Here is a 16,754-nt window from a genome sequence, read left to right as displayed (position 1 = left end):
TGTGCTGCCCCAAGAACGCTCCCCCGAGGAGCTGTGCCGGGCCACGCACGCAACGCTTCTCCCAAAGCCAGTGGCGTCTGCTTCCTGCAGACGGTCACACAGCCCGGCCCGCGGTGGTGGGCCCAGAGCCCGGCTCTTTACGTCTGTCCAGCTGATGTGCTTCCCCAGGCTTGGAAGTACCCTCCCAGTTTCCCCAGGCTGGAAAGACGAAGACTGTCACTACAGATGGAATCCTCTTCTCTGCTTTTGCCTTTGACCAACGTTCTCTCCCAGAGCATGTCCGTGCGTGGGGACCCCTCCGCTCTCTTAGTCTGAGGCGTCTGTTTCCAGAACGGGCGAGGAGCCAAGAGCAGACGGATCAGCTGCTCCCCTGGCAGCCAGGACAGAAAACCTTCAGGCGGCTGGCTCCGATTCTGAGTGATGGCCCCAGGACCCAAGCCCAGATGTCCAAATTGGGTTACAGACTGTTCTAACTGGCAAAGTCTTATGTTTGTCTGGGTTTTGTCCTCCCCCATCCCCCACCCCCCACCGTCCGTCTTCATTTGAGGAAAGCTACCGTTCGCAGCTCTGCTGTTTGGAGACTTCACTGCTGTCTGAGTTGAGTCTGAACCCGCCCAGGGTGTTGTGGGCCCCACGCTGGGGGGGCTGGTCAGGTTTTCCCACACTGGGAACGAGCATCAACTAAAAACCGTCCACGTCAGGGCCAGGTCCTCTGTTTTCTGCCAAATGAGCTGTGGAGTCCGGCCCAGGAGCCCACAGTGCTCTGTACGCCGCCTGTTTCAGTGTTCATGGTCCCAAACGGAAATGGTTGTAGTGGAATCACTGTCTATCCACCTGTGGTAACGTTCACTCTGTGGTGCCCCCTGTCCTTTGTCTTCGTGGAGCCGCCCCCGCAGCCACACTCACGTTCTGCAGAGTGAAATAAAGGCTCCGTCCTTGCCGTCTGTGTGGTTACTGCGAGTCCAGGCTGCCCATGGCCAAGGGTGGCATCTTGCTGCAGGCGCCAGTTTGCAGTGCGAGCAGAGTGAAAAAATGGCTTCCTGTCACCAAGAACTCAGGAAGTGAAATAGCTGCCAGGTATAGAAGCTAAACATTTCCTTCTGAGAGAGAAAATAACCCCAATTCGGGACTTGCAAAGCCCCCGCAGGCGACTCGAAGCAGCAGTGGGGCTTGGGGCCATGGCCTGGGCACAGCACTCTGCTGGCCTTGCTTTCTTTTTTTAAAATTGTTGAGTGTTCTAGATGCCCCCCATTTCCTGCCCCCCCCAAAAGTATTTTTTTATTTTCAGAGAGGAAGGGAGGAGAGAGAGAAACATCCATGATAAGCTGCCTCCTGCAAGCCCCCTGGTGAGGAGCGGAATGGTGACCACCTTAGCTTGATGTTCAGCCACTGAGCTACACAGGCCGTCCTGCCCCCTTTATATATAGGTGAACTAGAGGCCCGGTGCATGAATTCGTGCACGGGTGAGGACCCTTGTCCTGGTCAGCAATTGGGGCTCATAGGGCCGGTCTTACCCACTCCCTATTGGGGCTGATAAGTGCTGGCTAATGGGGGGAGGGACCACAAGAGGTTGGCCAGCCATGGGAAGTTGGCTGTGGGAGCACACTGACCACCAGGGGGCACTCCTGCATTGAGCACCTGCTCCCTGGTGGTCAGTGGGCATCAGCAGCTGGTCTTCATGGTCTCTTAGGCTTTTACATATATATACATATACATACATATATACATATTATTTCCTAGAGGAAGGGAGGAGAGAGAGAAACATCGATGATGGGCTTCCTCCCGCACACCCCACACTGGAGATTGAGCCAGCAACCCCATATGTGCCTTTGACCGAAATTGAACCTGGGACTCTGGTCCATAGGCCGATGCTCTACCCACGGAGTCAAACCGACCAGGGCTGTCCACCCCCCCACCCCACCCTGTCCTTTTTTAAAATCGCTTTTTGAAGAGAGAGACAGAAACACTGCACCTGCCCCGGAATCCAACCCGTGACCACCTTACCCCCGACCCCGCCTGCAGAGCTCTTCCCTCCAACCACTGACCGCCCAGCGGGGCCCGGTCCACGCCCAGCCCAGCCGCGGGCAGGGCAAGAGCCCGCCAGGGGGCGCCAGCTCCGCCGCTCGTGTCATCGTCCCGCGCCGACGCCGGAAGTGACGCACAGAGACCTCTTTCCGGCCGGAACCGGCTGCTCTGGTTTCCCCGGACGTCATCACCCTGCGCCGACGCCGGAAGTAGCGACGCTCGGGGCGCGCGCCGGGCGCAGTTTCTCCTCAGGCTCCGGACCGGCAGCGGCGGCGGCGCAGGGGTGAGTAGCGGCCGCTCCCGAGCTCTCGAGCCGGGCGGGCGACGTCCCCGCTCCCTCCGCCCGCCCGCCCGCCCGTCCGCGTGGCCTCGCGATCGCGGCAGCGAGGGCATCACGCTCCCGGGTCCGACACCGCGGACCCTCCCCCGGGCAGCGCGGGGATCCGCGGAACCGCAGGCCGCCGTCCGGGGCGGGAGCCGCGCTCGCCCAGGGCCCGTCCTGCACCGGGAGGCCCGCGGGCCGCTCCGCCGGACCCGCACCCGGACCCGGACCCGGACCCGGGAGCCGGGTTGGCGGGAAGGCGCCGCCGGCGGGCCCCGCCCCGGGCCTGACGGCTCCCCTCCGCCGGCAGTGGCTTCACTCCAATGGGTGATGAAAAGGACTCTTGGAAAGTGAAGACCTTAGATGAGATTCTCCAGGAGAAGAAGCGACGGAAGGAGCAGGAGGAGAAGGCAGAGATCAAGCGCTTAAAAAACGTAAGCCATGTTTTTTAAGTCCGGGGTTTCCTCCGAGGAGGTTTAATGTCTGTGCCCTCGTTTCTCCACTAGAACAGCGCTCCCGCGGTGACGCTTTGTCCTTCCAAATGTCGCAGGTGAGCCGCCTCTCCCTGGAATTAACAAGCTCAGACCCGCTGCGTGGAGGGCAGAGCGTAACCCGCTAAGCTGTGTGTGGAGGGGCCACGCGCAGGAGAGTCCCCGCGAGATCGCCCGCGCAATGGGACTGGCTTTTCTCCTTAATCCGCACCGCTGACCCCTCCCCGGGCAGCAGGGCTGGTTGCCTGGCCCTCACTCCCCGTGCTTGGCGGCTTCCCGGGTTTGCACAGTAACATCCTCAAGCCCCGGGGTGCGGAGGGGCATCGGGCGCGAGAAGGGGCATCCGGGCTCTGCGCGGACCCAGTGCTTCCTGCGCCCTGCGGCCCGATGGGCCCTGAGCAGCCGGGTCCCTGACACAGAGGCTGATGCCCCTTCTTATGCGCCCGTTTTAAACGCTCCCCGCGGGCTCTGGGCTACAGAGAGTCGTGGTTTTCATGTCTTGGGGCTTGAGCGGGAGTCTCTCGGTGTTTTGAGTATAAAACCTGAGTGGTACTTGTAGGTGAAGTTCCAGTCCGAGTGTGTCGTGGGAGGTGGGTTGGGGCTGGCGGCAGGCGGACTGTCACGCACCGGCCGCCCTTGCCTGTGAGGGACAGGGCGCTCTCCTTGCTCCACAGTCTGATGACCGGGACTCCAAGCGGGATTCCCTTGAGGAGGGGGAGCTGAGGGACCACCGCATGGAGATCACCATCAGGAACTCGCCCTACCGGAGGGAGGACTCCATGGAGGACAGGTGAGCGCCCTCTGGGCTGGGGGGCCTTCTCAGGGACCTGAGTTCACCGTGGAAACGGGCTCTGGGGTGGTGTCCGCTTCCGCTGCCGCACCCCTTTCTTGCGGGAGGCTGAGTGCTTCTCTGCGTTCACACAGGCAGGCGCTGCCTGAGGTCTGCAGGGCAGCGAGCAGCGGCGGGTGGGAGAGAAGGCCCCTGGTGTGTTCTCCCGCTGCTGCTCCGGCTCCTGGGCCACTCTCCTTGCTAGGTCCTTCTCTGATCCCTTTGGTGATTGGAGGCAACACGACCAGGAAAGAAGGTAGAAAGGCAAAGGCTGTGACTTCTCCCCAGATTGTGGTCATTAGGTGGTTGAAGATACTGTTCAATGACTTTTGGTTTGATTAAAACTGGGGTCTTTTTAAAAAACAGCTTTGTTGGGGTATAAATGACAAAATGAACTGCACATATTTAAAACACGCAATGCGGCAGTTTTACACGCGTGGAGTCTGCTTCCACAGTCAGATAAGGAACTTGTCCATCACCCGCCAGCGTTTCCTCAGGCTTTGTCCGTGTGCCACAGTGAGTTCTCACTTCTCGGAGGAGTCCATTCAGTTTAAGTCTTGACATAAGTGTCTTCGTTAACGTAATCTTTAAATGGTGGTTCCTATTCCACTTTATCCATCATATGATCTCTGCATTCTGTGTGGGAGACACTGCCTTCTGTGTGGGAGGCTCTCTGCGAGGTCCCGCGTGACGCGCTGCTGTCTCGTTGCAGAGGCGAGGAGGATGACTCCTTGGCTATCAAGCCGCCGCAGCAGATGTCCCGGAAGGAGAAGGCTCATCACAGGAAGGACGAGAAGAGGAAAGAGAAACGTAGGCATCGCAGTCACTCGGCAGAAGGCGGTACAGAGCACTCGTTTTCTTTGGTGTCTGTTCACGGGAGTCTGCCTCCTAGTTTGTATGTAGCCTCCTGCTCAGGACAGTGGGAAGAGCAGAAGAGAAAGTGAAATTCTAGCTAAATCACAAGTTTGCTGTGAATCGTTCTGAATGGCTATTTCTTTTCCCTGTGGCCGTTCTTTTTCCCGGCAGGACATTGCTTCGTGGTAGTCTACATATAAAACCGTCTTAATTCGCAGTGTAGGGGAAACCACGCTGTCCAGTGCTGAATGGCTGAAGCTGAAGGCTCGGGCCTTAAAAAGCCCAGACAAGGGCTTTGCTGTCACACCAACACCGAGAGCTGCCGAGGGCCGAGGGCCGAGGGCCGAGGAGGGCGGCCTGGCAGGGCTTAGGGCTCACTCTTCACGTGCAGCTGAGGAGGGTTTTGTAACTCTGTGCTTTGTGAATGGCGACTTCTTAAACTGTGGAAGTAATATACAGTCTAATCGTAGTTTATTCAATACAGAAAATGTTAACAATACAGTGGAACCTTGTTTCTCCAACGTCTCTCATCTCAAATTATTCGCTTCTCAACCTGACAGCCCTTTCATGTGAGCCTGTGTGGTCTCCCAGGTGACAGAGGAGAGACTCTGTGAACATGGGTTAGTTTACACTGTTATCATCTCAGGATATTGTGCTGTGAACGTTTGTGTGGCTTTTTGCTTATGCTGCTGCTTATAGTTGTTAAATTTTTTTTTCAAATATATATTTTATTGATTTTTTACGGAGAGGAAGGGAGAGAAATAGTTAGAAACATCGATGAGAGAGTCATCGATCAGTTGCCTCCTGCACACCCCCTACTGGGGACTGCCTGCAACAAAGGTACAGGCCCTTGACCGGAATCAAACCTGGGACCCTTCAGTCCGCAGGCGGACGCTCTATCCACTGAGCCAAACCCGTTTCGGCAGTTGTTATGTTTTTTTTACTGTACATTTTCTTTCCTTTTTGTTAAACTTTTATTTATATTTTACATCCTTGTTTTTAGATTTTTTATAGATAAACAGTACAATAGACATGTATTGCATATAAGAAAGGTTAAAACAGAATCATTTGGGGGCCTGGAACGAATTAATTAAATTTACATGATTTCTAATGGGAAAAAATGATTGGGTTTTCAAGCAGCCTTCCAGAATGAATGATTGAATGAATAAGTTCAAGAAACCAGGTTCCACTGTATTAATTAATCCCAATCATTAGTTATTTTTTCCTTGCTTTATATTTCCACATAAGTATTAGCAAGTTATGTTTCTTCATGTAACCGCTCTTGTTCTCCTCTCTGTCTCTCCCCCTCTTTGTCTCTCCCCATCACCCTTCCTCTTCCCTTTTCCCCCTCTCTCTCCTTCTGCGCTCTCCCTCTCTCCCCCTTTCTCCCTCCCTCCTCCCTCTCCTCTGTGTTCCCCTCTCCCTCCTCTCTCTCCCTCCCCCCTTCTTTCCCTCTCTCTCTCTCTCTCTCTCTCTCTCTCTCTCTCTCTCTCGCTCACTCGCTCTCGTTAGGCAAGCATGCCAGAGTGAAGGAGAAGGAGAGAGAGCATGAGCGCCGGAAGCGGCACCGGGAAGAGCAGGACAAAGCTCGCCGGGAGTGGGAGAGGCAGAAGCGGCGGGAGATGGCACGAGAGCATTCCCGGAGAGAGAGGTAATGAATGGGCTGTGAGGGCTGTCGGTGCTGGTGATGGTCAGCGTCCCATCCAAGCAGGGAAAACAGCACCTAGAACAGGCTTTTGCCACATGGGGCGTGACAGGCCAGGGCCCAGGAGATGGGGGTGTGGACTGGCCCCTGCATCGAGGTCCTTTCCAGAGAGCTCTGGGAGGCGGCTGCCGTGAGGAAGGAAGCGGGGGGTGGGCTTGCAGCCCGGCTGAGGTGTGTGCGAAGAGCCTGGCTGAGGGGAAGCTGAGGCCGGAGGTGAAGGTCTGAGGCCACAGCGAGGCGGCGCGGCCCTCACCGGTCGGTGCGCGGGCAGCATGTGAAGCATCGTGTTGGCTGCGTCGTGCTGGTTGTCCAGTGTGGGCTGATCGTACAGCGTGCAGACCCCAGGCGCCAGGCTTAAAAATAGAAGGAACATGGACAACAGCGGCGGCTACATTGCAAGGGACACCGAGGCCACAGATTTAAACGAAAGCGACAACTGAGAGGACAAGTTAGAGGCCAGAGTTGCTACATCATCATCTGAAATGTCTACTCTCAACAGAATGTTTGAGATGACACGGAAGTCAGAAAGCACGACTCCTGTTAAGGAAGAACGCGCCGGTAGAAACTGTCCAGATGTAGCCGGGTTGGCTTCAGAGAGAGGAAGCTGGAGGGGACGGCGGAATGGCGAGCATCGAGCTCCGAGGGGCGGAGCCTCAGGAGCCGCAGAACGGTCCAGGTGACGCCACGGGGAGTGGAGGGCGAGGATGGTTTGCACACAACCCTGAACACTTCCAGATTTGTTGAGAATCATCTAGATTTCCAAAAAGACAGCGAACCCCCAAGCACAGAAAGACGAGTCCATCTGGCGAGAGCCGGTGGGAGGTCTTGAGGCAGCAGGAGAGACGCGGTCTCCACAGCAGAGCTGTGGTCCCCGGTGGCTGGAGGCCAGAGGCGCAGCCTGCGTGCTCACACAGAACTCGGCAGGGACTGTGTCCCACAGAACGGCTGTCCAGCAGGTGCCCGTGGACGTGGACCCCACTTCAGCAGGACCTGCCTTACGAGAGACTCGGAGACCTTCAGCCGAACGGAAGTGACCCTGTGCGGCATCCAGTCCACGGGAGAAAAGACAAGCTCTGGGAGCGGTGCGAGTGGGTTAACGGAAAGGAGCCTGCTCTCCTGCAGAAGACGCGGATTGTAGAACAAGTGATCCCAGACGCTTGTCAGTGCAGCATGTGACAGCACAGGCTGCCCAGAGGAGCAGGGAATGGACTTAGCGATGATCTCAGAGAGCTCTCACAGGCGCGAGGAGGAAGAGCAGAATCACAGTGGGGCTGAAGGCCCTTAAGTCCAAGGCAGGGGAGCAGAGGAACGAAAGAAGACGTAGAGGAAATGAGGAGTGGAAAACACGTCTAGCCAGGTCCGTGGTTCTGTTCGCGGGGAGAAGGTCTCTTACCCTGGACAACGGGGAGATTGTCAGGAAAGTGAGGCCGGCCACGTGCTGTCGGTAAGGAACGCCTCAGGGTCAGAGCGAACACTGGTTGAAGGTAAAGGCTGATGAAAGGCACGCTGTGCAGACAGCACCTCGGAGAGCTGGAGCGGCTTCCTGATGACGGAACAGAGGCCAAGACCAGGGCTGCCCAGGGGGCTTCAGATAGCACGCCGCCCACGACCATCAGGGCAGAGGTGGGGCCGGTGAATCTCGCGCACCTGTGAGCCCAGAGGCATAAAGCCGACAGCAGCTGGGCACCATTGGAAATGTCTCTGCTCACCATAGGACAAGGGGAGAAAATTAAGGTCATGGAGTTTTGGAAAATACTGCCAACCAGCCCAATCTAACACGTGCTCAGCATCCCACCCACAGCTGCTGAAGACATCACTCCTAGAGCTCATGGGACGTTTTCTGACAGGTCGTCTGCGAGGCTGCACAACAGACTGGGGACTTGGGAGAAGTGAAATCATACAGAGTGCCCTCTCACCACGCAGAAATTAAGGTGGATGTCAGCAATGAAGGGAAGTCCCCAAATGTTTGGAAATCCAACAGCCATTTCTGAATAACCTGTGGCCCAAAGAAATTATTAAAAAATAGAACCTGTTCTCAGGGGAAACAAAGCCGTGTCAGAATCACGGGCGCGGCTGGAGCTGCCTCTTTAGGCTCTGATGTCGGGACAGGACGGTGTCCACTCAGTCCCAGAGCGTCCGCCTCGGAAACGAGGGCAGAGCAGCAGCGGAGAGGCCCGGGAAAGCCGAGCAGACGGTGTGGGGGGCCTGGGGCGGTGGTGACGTGATGGCTGCACAATTTCATAAATTTGTGAAAGTGTGGGTTCAGTGGTTGAGTTACATGTAAATCCTACCTCAGCTTTACCTCGAACTGGGCGGGGCCCAGACACCTGGAGCCCGGTCCCTGGCCCAGCACAGGGCGAAGCCGCCAGGCAGCGTGGTCCAGGGCTGGCGGCCACGGGCCTCAGCTGTCCTCGCCGTGTTTTGCTTATGCTCGTGTTTGTGGGTGTCGGATGGTTCGTGTTTATGAAGATGAGTCGGCGTTCCGTGTGTTGGGGTTTCCTAGAGCTGTAGGAATCCGTGTGATGAGGGCGCACTGTTTGGCCCTCATGGCGCAGCCCCACACGGTTTCGGTCACTGGTGTTTCCGTCTCCAGTGGCCCCACGCCTGGAAGCAGCTTCCCCGCTCCCCCTTCACCCTGCTGCCTCGGACACACCTCGTGTGCGGGGCGGATGTAGCCAGGGCTGTGGTACATGCTTGGCAAAGTCTTGGGGCGTCTTAGACTGGGTGACCAGGAACGTGGAACCTTCCAGAACCCAGTGGGTTTGTTCCTAGTGGGCCCGCCTCCTTGTCCCAGCTCTTCACTGGGAGCCTCCTCAGGATGTGCTTGCTCAGGCTCTACTTTTAAGACGCTCTCCACGGATTGAACAGCTTAAAAGGCAGCTTACACATCCCAGCAGAAGCAGGGTGTGGGTGAAGCACCACCTTTCAGGAAAGAACCGGCCTGTGCCTGTTGCAGGGACCGCCTGGAGCAGCTGGAGAGGAAGCGGGAGCGGGAGCGCAAGCTGCGGGAGCAGCAGAAGGAGCAGCGGGAGCAGAAGGAGCGGGAGCGGCGGGCGGAGGAGCGGCGCAAGGAGCGGGAGGCCCGGCGGGAAGGTGCGGCTAACGGGGGGGAGGGAGCCCCCGAGGCCCGGGCACAGGCCGTGTCCCACGTGCAGGGAGCTGACCCCAGGGGCCCCACACGCCTGGCGCGTGACAGCGTGTCCGAGCCTGGGCCCCTGCTGCCCACAGGCGGCCGAGCACAGGCCTGAGCCCTTTCTGGTGGGGGGGGCACCTGGATCCTCGGGGGCGGCTCCTGGCCTCTGCCCTGGCTGTGTGCTGTGTTGGTGTCTGCCCTGCGCACTCCTGGGCCGTCCCTCGGCGGGGTGCGGGGTGAAGCGGGGCAGGGGGGGCCTGGTGGGGAGGAGCTGCTGCCCACGCGGTCCCTGTCCTTGCTGGTGCAGTGTCTGCGCATCACCGGGCGATGCGAGAGGACTACGGCGACAAGGGGAAGGCCAGCCACTGGAGCCGCAGCCCGCCGCGGCCGCCGCGGGAGCGGTTCGAGCTGGCAGACGGCCGGAAGCCAGGTGAGGCGGCGGTGCCTGCTGTGCCTCTGGAGGAGGGCTTTGCTGGGGACTTAAAAACATTTCCTGAACTCACCTGGGTGGTTTGCTTCGAAAGTGAAAGAAGAGAAGATGGAAGAGCGAGGAGACCTGCTGCTGGACCTACAAGACATCAGCGACAATGAGCGGAAGACCAGCTCCGCGGAGTCCTCCTCAGGTAGCCGCGCTCCTGCCGAGCCCGGGCCCGCTGCCCAGGAGGCCCCGCTCACTCTGCTGTCCGTGCCCACAGCGGAGTCAGGCTCGGGTTCTGAGGAGGAGGAGGAGGAGGAGGAGGAGGAGGAGGAAGGGAGCAGCAGTGAAGAATCAGAGGAGGAGGAGGAGGAAGAGGAGGAGGAAGAGGAAGAGGAGACTGGGAGCAACTCTGAGGACGTGTCTGGACAGTCAGCAGGTGAGCGCAGGGCACGGAGGTGTGGTTTTGTACCCATTGCCAGAGGCCTGGTCCACGAAATTCATGCATGGCTAGGGTCCCTAGGCCAGCCAGCGATCGGGCTGATTTGTGGGGTGGGGGGGGTTGGCTCTGGCACCTGCTTTGGCTGGCCTGGGCCTGCGGGCTAGCCACAGCTCCTGTGTTGAGCGTTTGCCCCCTGGTGGTTAGTGTCGGTCATAGCTACCAGTTCTACCAGTTGTTCTGCTGTTCAGTCAATTTGCATATTAGGCTTTTATCATATAGAACTTACTTATTATTCATTTGAGAGAGGATCATCAAGTTGATGTTCCTCTTATTTATGCTTATTCTTGCTTGTGTTGTGACGGGTTCGAGCCTGCAACCTTGGTGTATGGGGACAGTGCTCTGACCACTGAGCACCCGGCCAGGGCCCACAGTCGTGTGTTTGGATAGAGTTCTGGGAATGAAGAAAAATAATTAGAAGTCTAATTAGTTTTTTGGTTTTTTTTTTTTTTAAATATATTTTATTGATTTTTTTACAGAGAGGAAGAGAGAGGGATAGAGAGTTAGAAACATCGATGAGAGAGAAACATCGATCAGCTGTGTCTTGCACACCCCCCACTGGGGATGTGCCCGCAACCAAGGTACATGTCCCTGACCGGAATTGAACCTGGGACCTTTCAGTCCGCAGGCTGACACTCTGTCCGCTGAGTCAAACCGCTCTATTCACCGAGCCAAACCGGCCTTGGCTAATTAGTTTTTTAAACTTCCATTTTTCTGTTAATCCTCCCCCAAGGATATTTTTCCATTGATTTCTAGGGAGAGCAGAAAAGAGAAACATTGATGTGAGAGAAACACATCGATTGGTTGCCTCCTGCATGCCGCCCTGGGCCAGGGAACAGCCTGAAACCAACTTATGTGCCCTTGACCAGAATCGAACCCAGGACTCTTCAGTCCGCAGGCTGATGCTCTATCCACCGGCCAGGGCGAAGTCTGATTTTTTCTTAACCTTGCAAATTGAAAACATGTTGTTGTGTGGGACTTACTGAGGCCCCCGGAGGAGCAGCCCAGAGCCTGCGGGTGGCGCTCCCGGGGGACACGGTGCACGCTGCTCTCTTGCAGAGGAGGTGAGTGAGGACGAGATGAGCGACGACGAAGAGCGAGAAGCCGAGAACCACATCCTCGTGGGTAAGAGGCCAACCTGCTGCCGTTCCTCTGGCTCCTCCGTCCCCACTCGCAGGGAGGCCGTCTCGAAGCCGTGAGCCTGTGTATGGCGCTCTGTTCAATAACCCTTCTCGAGGCCGGCGGGCCCCGGCGCCCACGGGCGTTCCTGTCCTGGCCTTGTCCCGGGCGGGGCTGCCTGCTGAGACGGGCCCACGCAGCCCACACTGCCTGTAGGGACAGCGCTAGCAGAGTGCCGCTGGGCTGGACAGCAGGACGCGGGCACTGCCAGCCCGGCCCGGCCTCAGCGTGGGGGAGCAAGGGGAACAGCTCAGGGCTGACAGCAAGGCCACATGGGCCGGCATGGCCTGCAGGCAGCTAAGCTGAGCCCGTGGGCCTGGCAAGTTCCAAGGGTGCCTCCTCAGAGCACAGCATCTAGTCAGTGGCTCACAGTGGCCGTGGCCCAGCTGGAGGCCCCAAGGCCCAGGTGCCCTCAGTCCAGGGAAGCAGCTCTCGTGTGGCAGGCACCCGGGCCGCTGCCATGTGGCTTCTTGGTGTGTGTGTGTGTGTGTGTGTGTGTGTGTCCAGACCAGGAAGGGGCTGTGACGGCCTCATTCCTGGTTCCATGATCATTATACTTGGCAGTTCCAGAGTCACGATTTGACCGAGATTCTGGGGACAGTGAAGAAGGGGAAGAAGAGGTGGGCGAGGGCACCCCCCACAGCACTGCGCTGACGGAAGGCGAGTTCGTGCCCAACTCCCCAGCCCTGTCGCCCATCGAGCTCAAGCAGGAGCTGCCCAAGTACCTGCCCGCCCTGCAGGTCAGGCGCCCCACGCCGGCCCCTTCGCTGGTCCTGAGGGCCGGGGGGGCAGGGAGCAGAGCCAGGGCCGGGTGGGGTGGTCCTGAGTGCAGTGACCGTCACTGCTGGGCTCGGCCACCGGCCTCCTTTGTGCTCTGGTCGTCGTCTGGCTTGTCCACAGCACCGCTGCCAGGCTCCGCCCAGAGCCGGGGCCGTGGGGTGGCAGGCAGTGGGTGAGGCTGGCTCCAGGGTCACCTGCCAGGGCCTTGCCCAGTGTGTGAGGGATGGTGGGGCCATGGCAGGAGGCGGCGTGCGCTTCTGTGGGGAAATTCCAGTAATGGGGGCTCCAGGGAGGCTCCGGAGGAGCAGTCCCCAGGGGGCGAGAGGCAACACCACTGAGGCCTCGCCGCTTGGGGTCTGGGGGTGGGGGGTTCTCTGGGCCGTCGGCCAGCCCAGCTTCCTTGGCGGCTCTGCTGATGGGCTTCTGAGCCGTGGTGGCCACGCGTGACGGGACAGCGCCAACCTGCACCCAAGGGGGCTCCTCCGACCCAGCGGAGCCCGTGCAGGGGAGGCGGGGCGGGTGGGGCCCGTGCTCCTGTCCTTTCCCCAACCCCCGACTCCCTTCCCCCGTGTCGGGTGTCCTCCCCACGGCTGCCACTCCTCACGCCAGTGCCTCCCTCAGGGCTGTCGCAGTGTGGAGGAGTTCCAGTGCCTGAACAGGATTGAGGAGGGCACCTACGGGGTGGTGTACAGAGCCAAGGACAAGAAGACAGGTGGGGAGGCTGTCATGGCCCCAAGGGGAAGGGGAGACGGGCAGGGAGGGGGTTGCCCTGCACAGCCCAGGCGGCCTCCATGCTGCTCTGAGGGAGGTGGGGCCACGGGCAGGAGCGGGGAGGTGCGCCCGGGCCCCTGGCCTTCAGCTTCAGGGTCATGGATACACAGTCCCTGCGATCCCGGGAGTGCCCCTTGCCTGGCCTGCACTGGGCATGACTCCCAGGTGACACTCGGAGCAGCTGAACCCTAGGGTGGCCTGGCCGGGAGACTGTCCTGTTTGGTGGTGACAGCAGGTGAGGGCTCCACAGGGAGGGTGCACCAGCCTTGAGTGACGGTGTGGGCGTGGCCGGGCCCAGTATTGGCCGGTCTCGGAAGGGCAGAGGGCATCTGAGCCGAGACCCTGGTGAATGCTTGAGGTGGGGTGTCGGAGTCGGCTCTGTGCCAGGGTCCCAGCAGGTGCCGAGGAGACTGGTCTGGAATGTGCGTGTTCCGTGCGGCACAGCGGGGGCCTCCTGGCGCCCACAGGTGTGAGCTGCTGTTAAAGCATCACTGAGCCTGGGAAGGTGTCAGCACCGTCTGCGCTGTTTCCAGATGAGATTGTGGCTCTGAAGCGGCTGAAGATGGAGAAGGAGAAGGAGGGCTTCCCCATCACGTCGCTGAGGGAGATCAACACCATCCTCAAGGCGCAGCACCCCAACATCGTGACCGTCCGGGTAGGCAGCCACCGTGCCTGCGGGCGCTCCCCGCCCTCCCAGCGGGTCCAGCCCTCACTAGGGCCAGCCCTGGGGTTCAGCTTTCGGGGCAGCTGGTGGTCAGGTCAGGGGCCCAGGGGCCACCAGCCTGGTCTCGTTTCCTAGGCCGTGGTCAGCAAACTGAGGCTCGAGAGCCACATGCGGCTCTTTGGCCCCTTGAGTGTGGCCTTTCCAAAAAGTACCAGGTGGGGGCGTGCCCGTACAGTGCGATTGAAACTCCGTGGCCCACGCGCAGTCGGCTTTCTGCGCAGAAGGGATTTCAGGCGTGTGCTGGGGATGTGGGGCTCTGTGGGCTGATGAGTCTGCCGGCCTCGGCCCCAGGAGATCGTCGTGGGCAGCAACATGGACAAGATCTACATCGTGATGAACTACGTGGAGCACGACCTCAAGAGCCTGATGGAGACCATGAAGCAGCCGTTCCTGCCGGGCGAGGTGAAGACGCTCATGATCCAGCTGCTGTGCGGCGTGAAGCACCTGCACGACAACTGGATCCTGCACCGCGACCTCAAGACCTCCAACCTGCTGCTGAGCCACGCCGGCATCCTCAAGGTGAGCGCCACCCCAGCGCCTGCCACCCCAGCGCCCGCGGCCCCCAGCACCCAACCCACGGCCCCCGGCACCCAACCCACAGCCCCCGGCGCCCCCAGCCCCCAGCACCCACAGCCCCCGGCACCCACAGCCCCCAGCACCCACAGCCCCCAGCACCCACAGGCCCCGGTGCCCACAGCCCCAGCACCCAACCCACGGCCCCCGGCACCCAACCCACAGCCCCCGGCGCCCCCAGCCCCCAGCACCCACAGCCCCCGGCACCCACAGCCCCCAGCACCCACAGCCCCCGGCACCCACAGGCCCCGGCACCCGCAGCCCCAGCACCCAACCCACAGCCCCCGGCACCCACGGCCCCCAGCACCCACAGCCCCCAGCACCCACAGGCCCCGGCGCCCGCAGCCCCAGCACCCACACCCCCGGCACCCGCGGCCCCGCTGTCCTTGCAGGTGGGCGACTTCGGGCTGGCCCGCGAGTACGGGTCCCCGCTGAAGGCCTACACCCCCGTCGTCGTCACCCTGTGGTACCGCGCCCCGGAGCTGCTGCTGGGGGCCAAGGTGCGTGCTGGGCTGGTGCCCCCTCCTGCCCCCCTCCCCCCCCGTGTCCCGCTGGCCCCTGAGCGTGTCCCGTCCCCAGGAGTACTCCACGGCCGTGGACATGTGGTCCGTGGGCTGCATCTTCGGGGAGCTGCTGACACAGAAGCCCCTGTTCCCCGGGAAGTCGGAGATCGACCAGATCAACAAAGTGTTCAAGGTGGGTCAGGGGTCAGGGCGCCAGGCGGGGGACGGGGGGGCAGGGTGCTGCCGGCACGGCCGTTCTGAGACGCCCTCTCAGGACCTGGGGACGCCCAGGGGGTCGGGGCACCGTGCAGGGCGGGGCTGGCGGGGGACGGGGGGGCAGGGTGCTGCCGGCATGGCCGTTCTGAGACGCCCTCTCAGGACCTGGGGACGCCCAGTGAGAAGATCTGGCCCGGCTACAACGAGCTGCCGGCCGTGAAGAAGATGACCTTCACCGAGTACCCCTACAACAACCTGCGCAAGCGCTTTGGGGCGCTGCTCTCCGACCAGGGCTTCGACCTCATGAACAAGTGAGCCCTGTGGGGCCAGGGGGGGGGTGGGCGGGGGGCGGGGGCCTTCCCCGGCCCCTCCCGGGCTCCACGTGCCTGTTCTCCAGGTTCCTGACCTACTTTCCCGGGCGGAGGGTCAGCGCCGAGGACGGCCTCAAGCACGAGTACTTCCGAGAGACGCCCCTCCCCATCGACCCCTCCATGTTCCCCACGTGGCCCGCCAAGAGCGAGCAGCAGAGGGTGAAGCGAGGCACCAGCCCGAGACCCCCCGAGGGCGGCCTCGGCTACAGCCAGCTGGTGAGGGCCCTGTGGGGGGGGGTCCCGAGGGCGGCCTCGGCTACAGCCAGCTGGTGAGGGCCCTGTGGGGGGGGGGCCCCGAGGGCGGCCTGGGCTACAGCCAGCTGGTGAGGGCCCTGTGGGTGGGGGACGGGGGAATGGGGACCCCGAGGGCGGCCTCGGCTACAGCCAGCTGGTGAGGGCCGTGGGGGGGACGGGGACGGGGGAATGGGGGCCCCGAGGGTGGCCTTGGCTACAGCCAGCTGGTGAGGGCCCTGTGGGCCGTGTGGGCGGGGGAATGGGGGACGGGGACGGGGGGCCCCGAGGGCGGCCTCGGCTACAGCCAGCTGGTGAGGGCCCTGTGGGGGGGGGCCCCGAGGGCGGCCTCGGCTACAGCCAGCTGGTGAGGGCCCTGTGGGCGGGGGACCGGGGACGGGGAATGGGGGCCCCGAGGGCGGCCTCGGCTACAGCCAGCTGGTGAGGGCCCTGTGGGCGGGGGACCGGGGACGGGGACGGGGACAGGGGGCCCCGAGGGCGGCCTCGGCTACAGCCAGCTGGTGAGGGCCCTGTGGGCCGTGTGGGCGGGGGACGGGGGAATGGGGGCCCCGAGGGCGGCCTCGGCTACAGCCAGCTGGTGAGGGCCCTGTGGGCGGGGGTCCCGGGGTTCGCCGGCCCGGCCAGCTGGTGAGGGCCGTGTGTGTGGGGGTCCCGGGGTTCGCCGGCCTGGCCCCAGCCCCGACCCCGGCCCCACGGTGCTGCTGCTCCCCAGGGTGACGACGATCTGAAGGAGACGGGCTTCCACCTCACCACCACCAACCAGGGGGCCTCGGCCGCAGGCCCTGGCTTCAGCCTCAAGTTCTGAGGCTCAGAGTGGACCCCAGACCGACAGCGGGACCAGCGGCAGGAGTGGGGGCGGCTGTGAGGCAGCCTGTGGGTCAGGCCGGGTCCTGCCCAGATGACGCCGCGGGGAAGTGGCCTCAAGGCGACTGCTGGCCCCGTTTTCCACGTTTCGTCTTGGCTTGTAAATTTGTAGAATTAAATCTATTTCCTTGTGGAAGAAAAGGCTTTTTCAGATTTGTCACCCTTGGCACAGGAGGGGGAGCCAGTGCAGCGGGCACACACTCACACACGTGCTGCCAGATCCTGGCTGTGATTTCAGTCTTGAGGC

General features: G+C 61.1%; 1 protein-coding gene across 8 annotated transcripts; it reads left to right on the top strand.

Annotated features, from left to right (window-relative positions):
• Positions 1 to 2,156: 2,156 nt before the first annotated feature.
• Positions 2,157 to 16,643, top strand: LOC118732011 (cyclin-dependent kinase 11B). 8 transcript variants are annotated; one of them, XM_045570508.1, is made up of 20 exons: positions 2,157 to 2,308; positions 2,658 to 2,781; positions 2,859 to 2,897; positions 3,513 to 3,628; positions 4,380 to 4,477; positions 6,035 to 6,173; positions 9,184 to 9,320; positions 9,668 to 9,790; positions 9,885 to 9,983; positions 10,056 to 10,214; positions 11,334 to 11,399; positions 12,018 to 12,193; positions 12,855 to 12,945; positions 13,538 to 13,659; positions 14,020 to 14,247; positions 14,694 to 14,801; positions 14,881 to 14,997; positions 15,183 to 15,331; positions 15,418 to 15,607; positions 16,356 to 16,643. In XM_045570508.1, exons 2-20 carry the CDS (start codon positions 2,671 to 2,673, stop codon positions 16,446 to 16,448), a joined length of 2,361 nt encoding a protein of 786 aa, XP_045426464.1. In that variant the 5' UTR covers positions 2,157 to 2,308; positions 2,658 to 2,670; the 3' UTR covers positions 16,449 to 16,643. The 8 variants fall into 8 exon arrangements, with proteins under 8 accessions (XP_045426464.1, XP_045426463.1, XP_045426461.1 ...); XM_045570507.1 differs by having other exon boundaries at positions 4,380 to 4,507; XM_045570505.1 differs by having other exon boundaries at positions 4,380 to 4,507; positions 11,262 to 11,399.
• The last annotated feature ends 111 nt before the right edge of the window (positions 16,644 to 16,754 follow it).

Source organism: Pipistrellus kuhlii, unplaced genomic scaffold, assembly GCF_014108245.1.
Source record: "Pipistrellus kuhlii isolate mPipKuh1 unplaced genomic scaffold, mPipKuh1.p scaffold_m20_p_34, whole genome shotgun sequence".
Classification (NCBI taxonomy): Eukaryota; Metazoa; Chordata; class Mammalia; order Chiroptera; family Vespertilionidae; genus Pipistrellus; species Pipistrellus kuhlii.
This window is presented reverse-complemented; position numbering and strand designations above follow the sequence as displayed.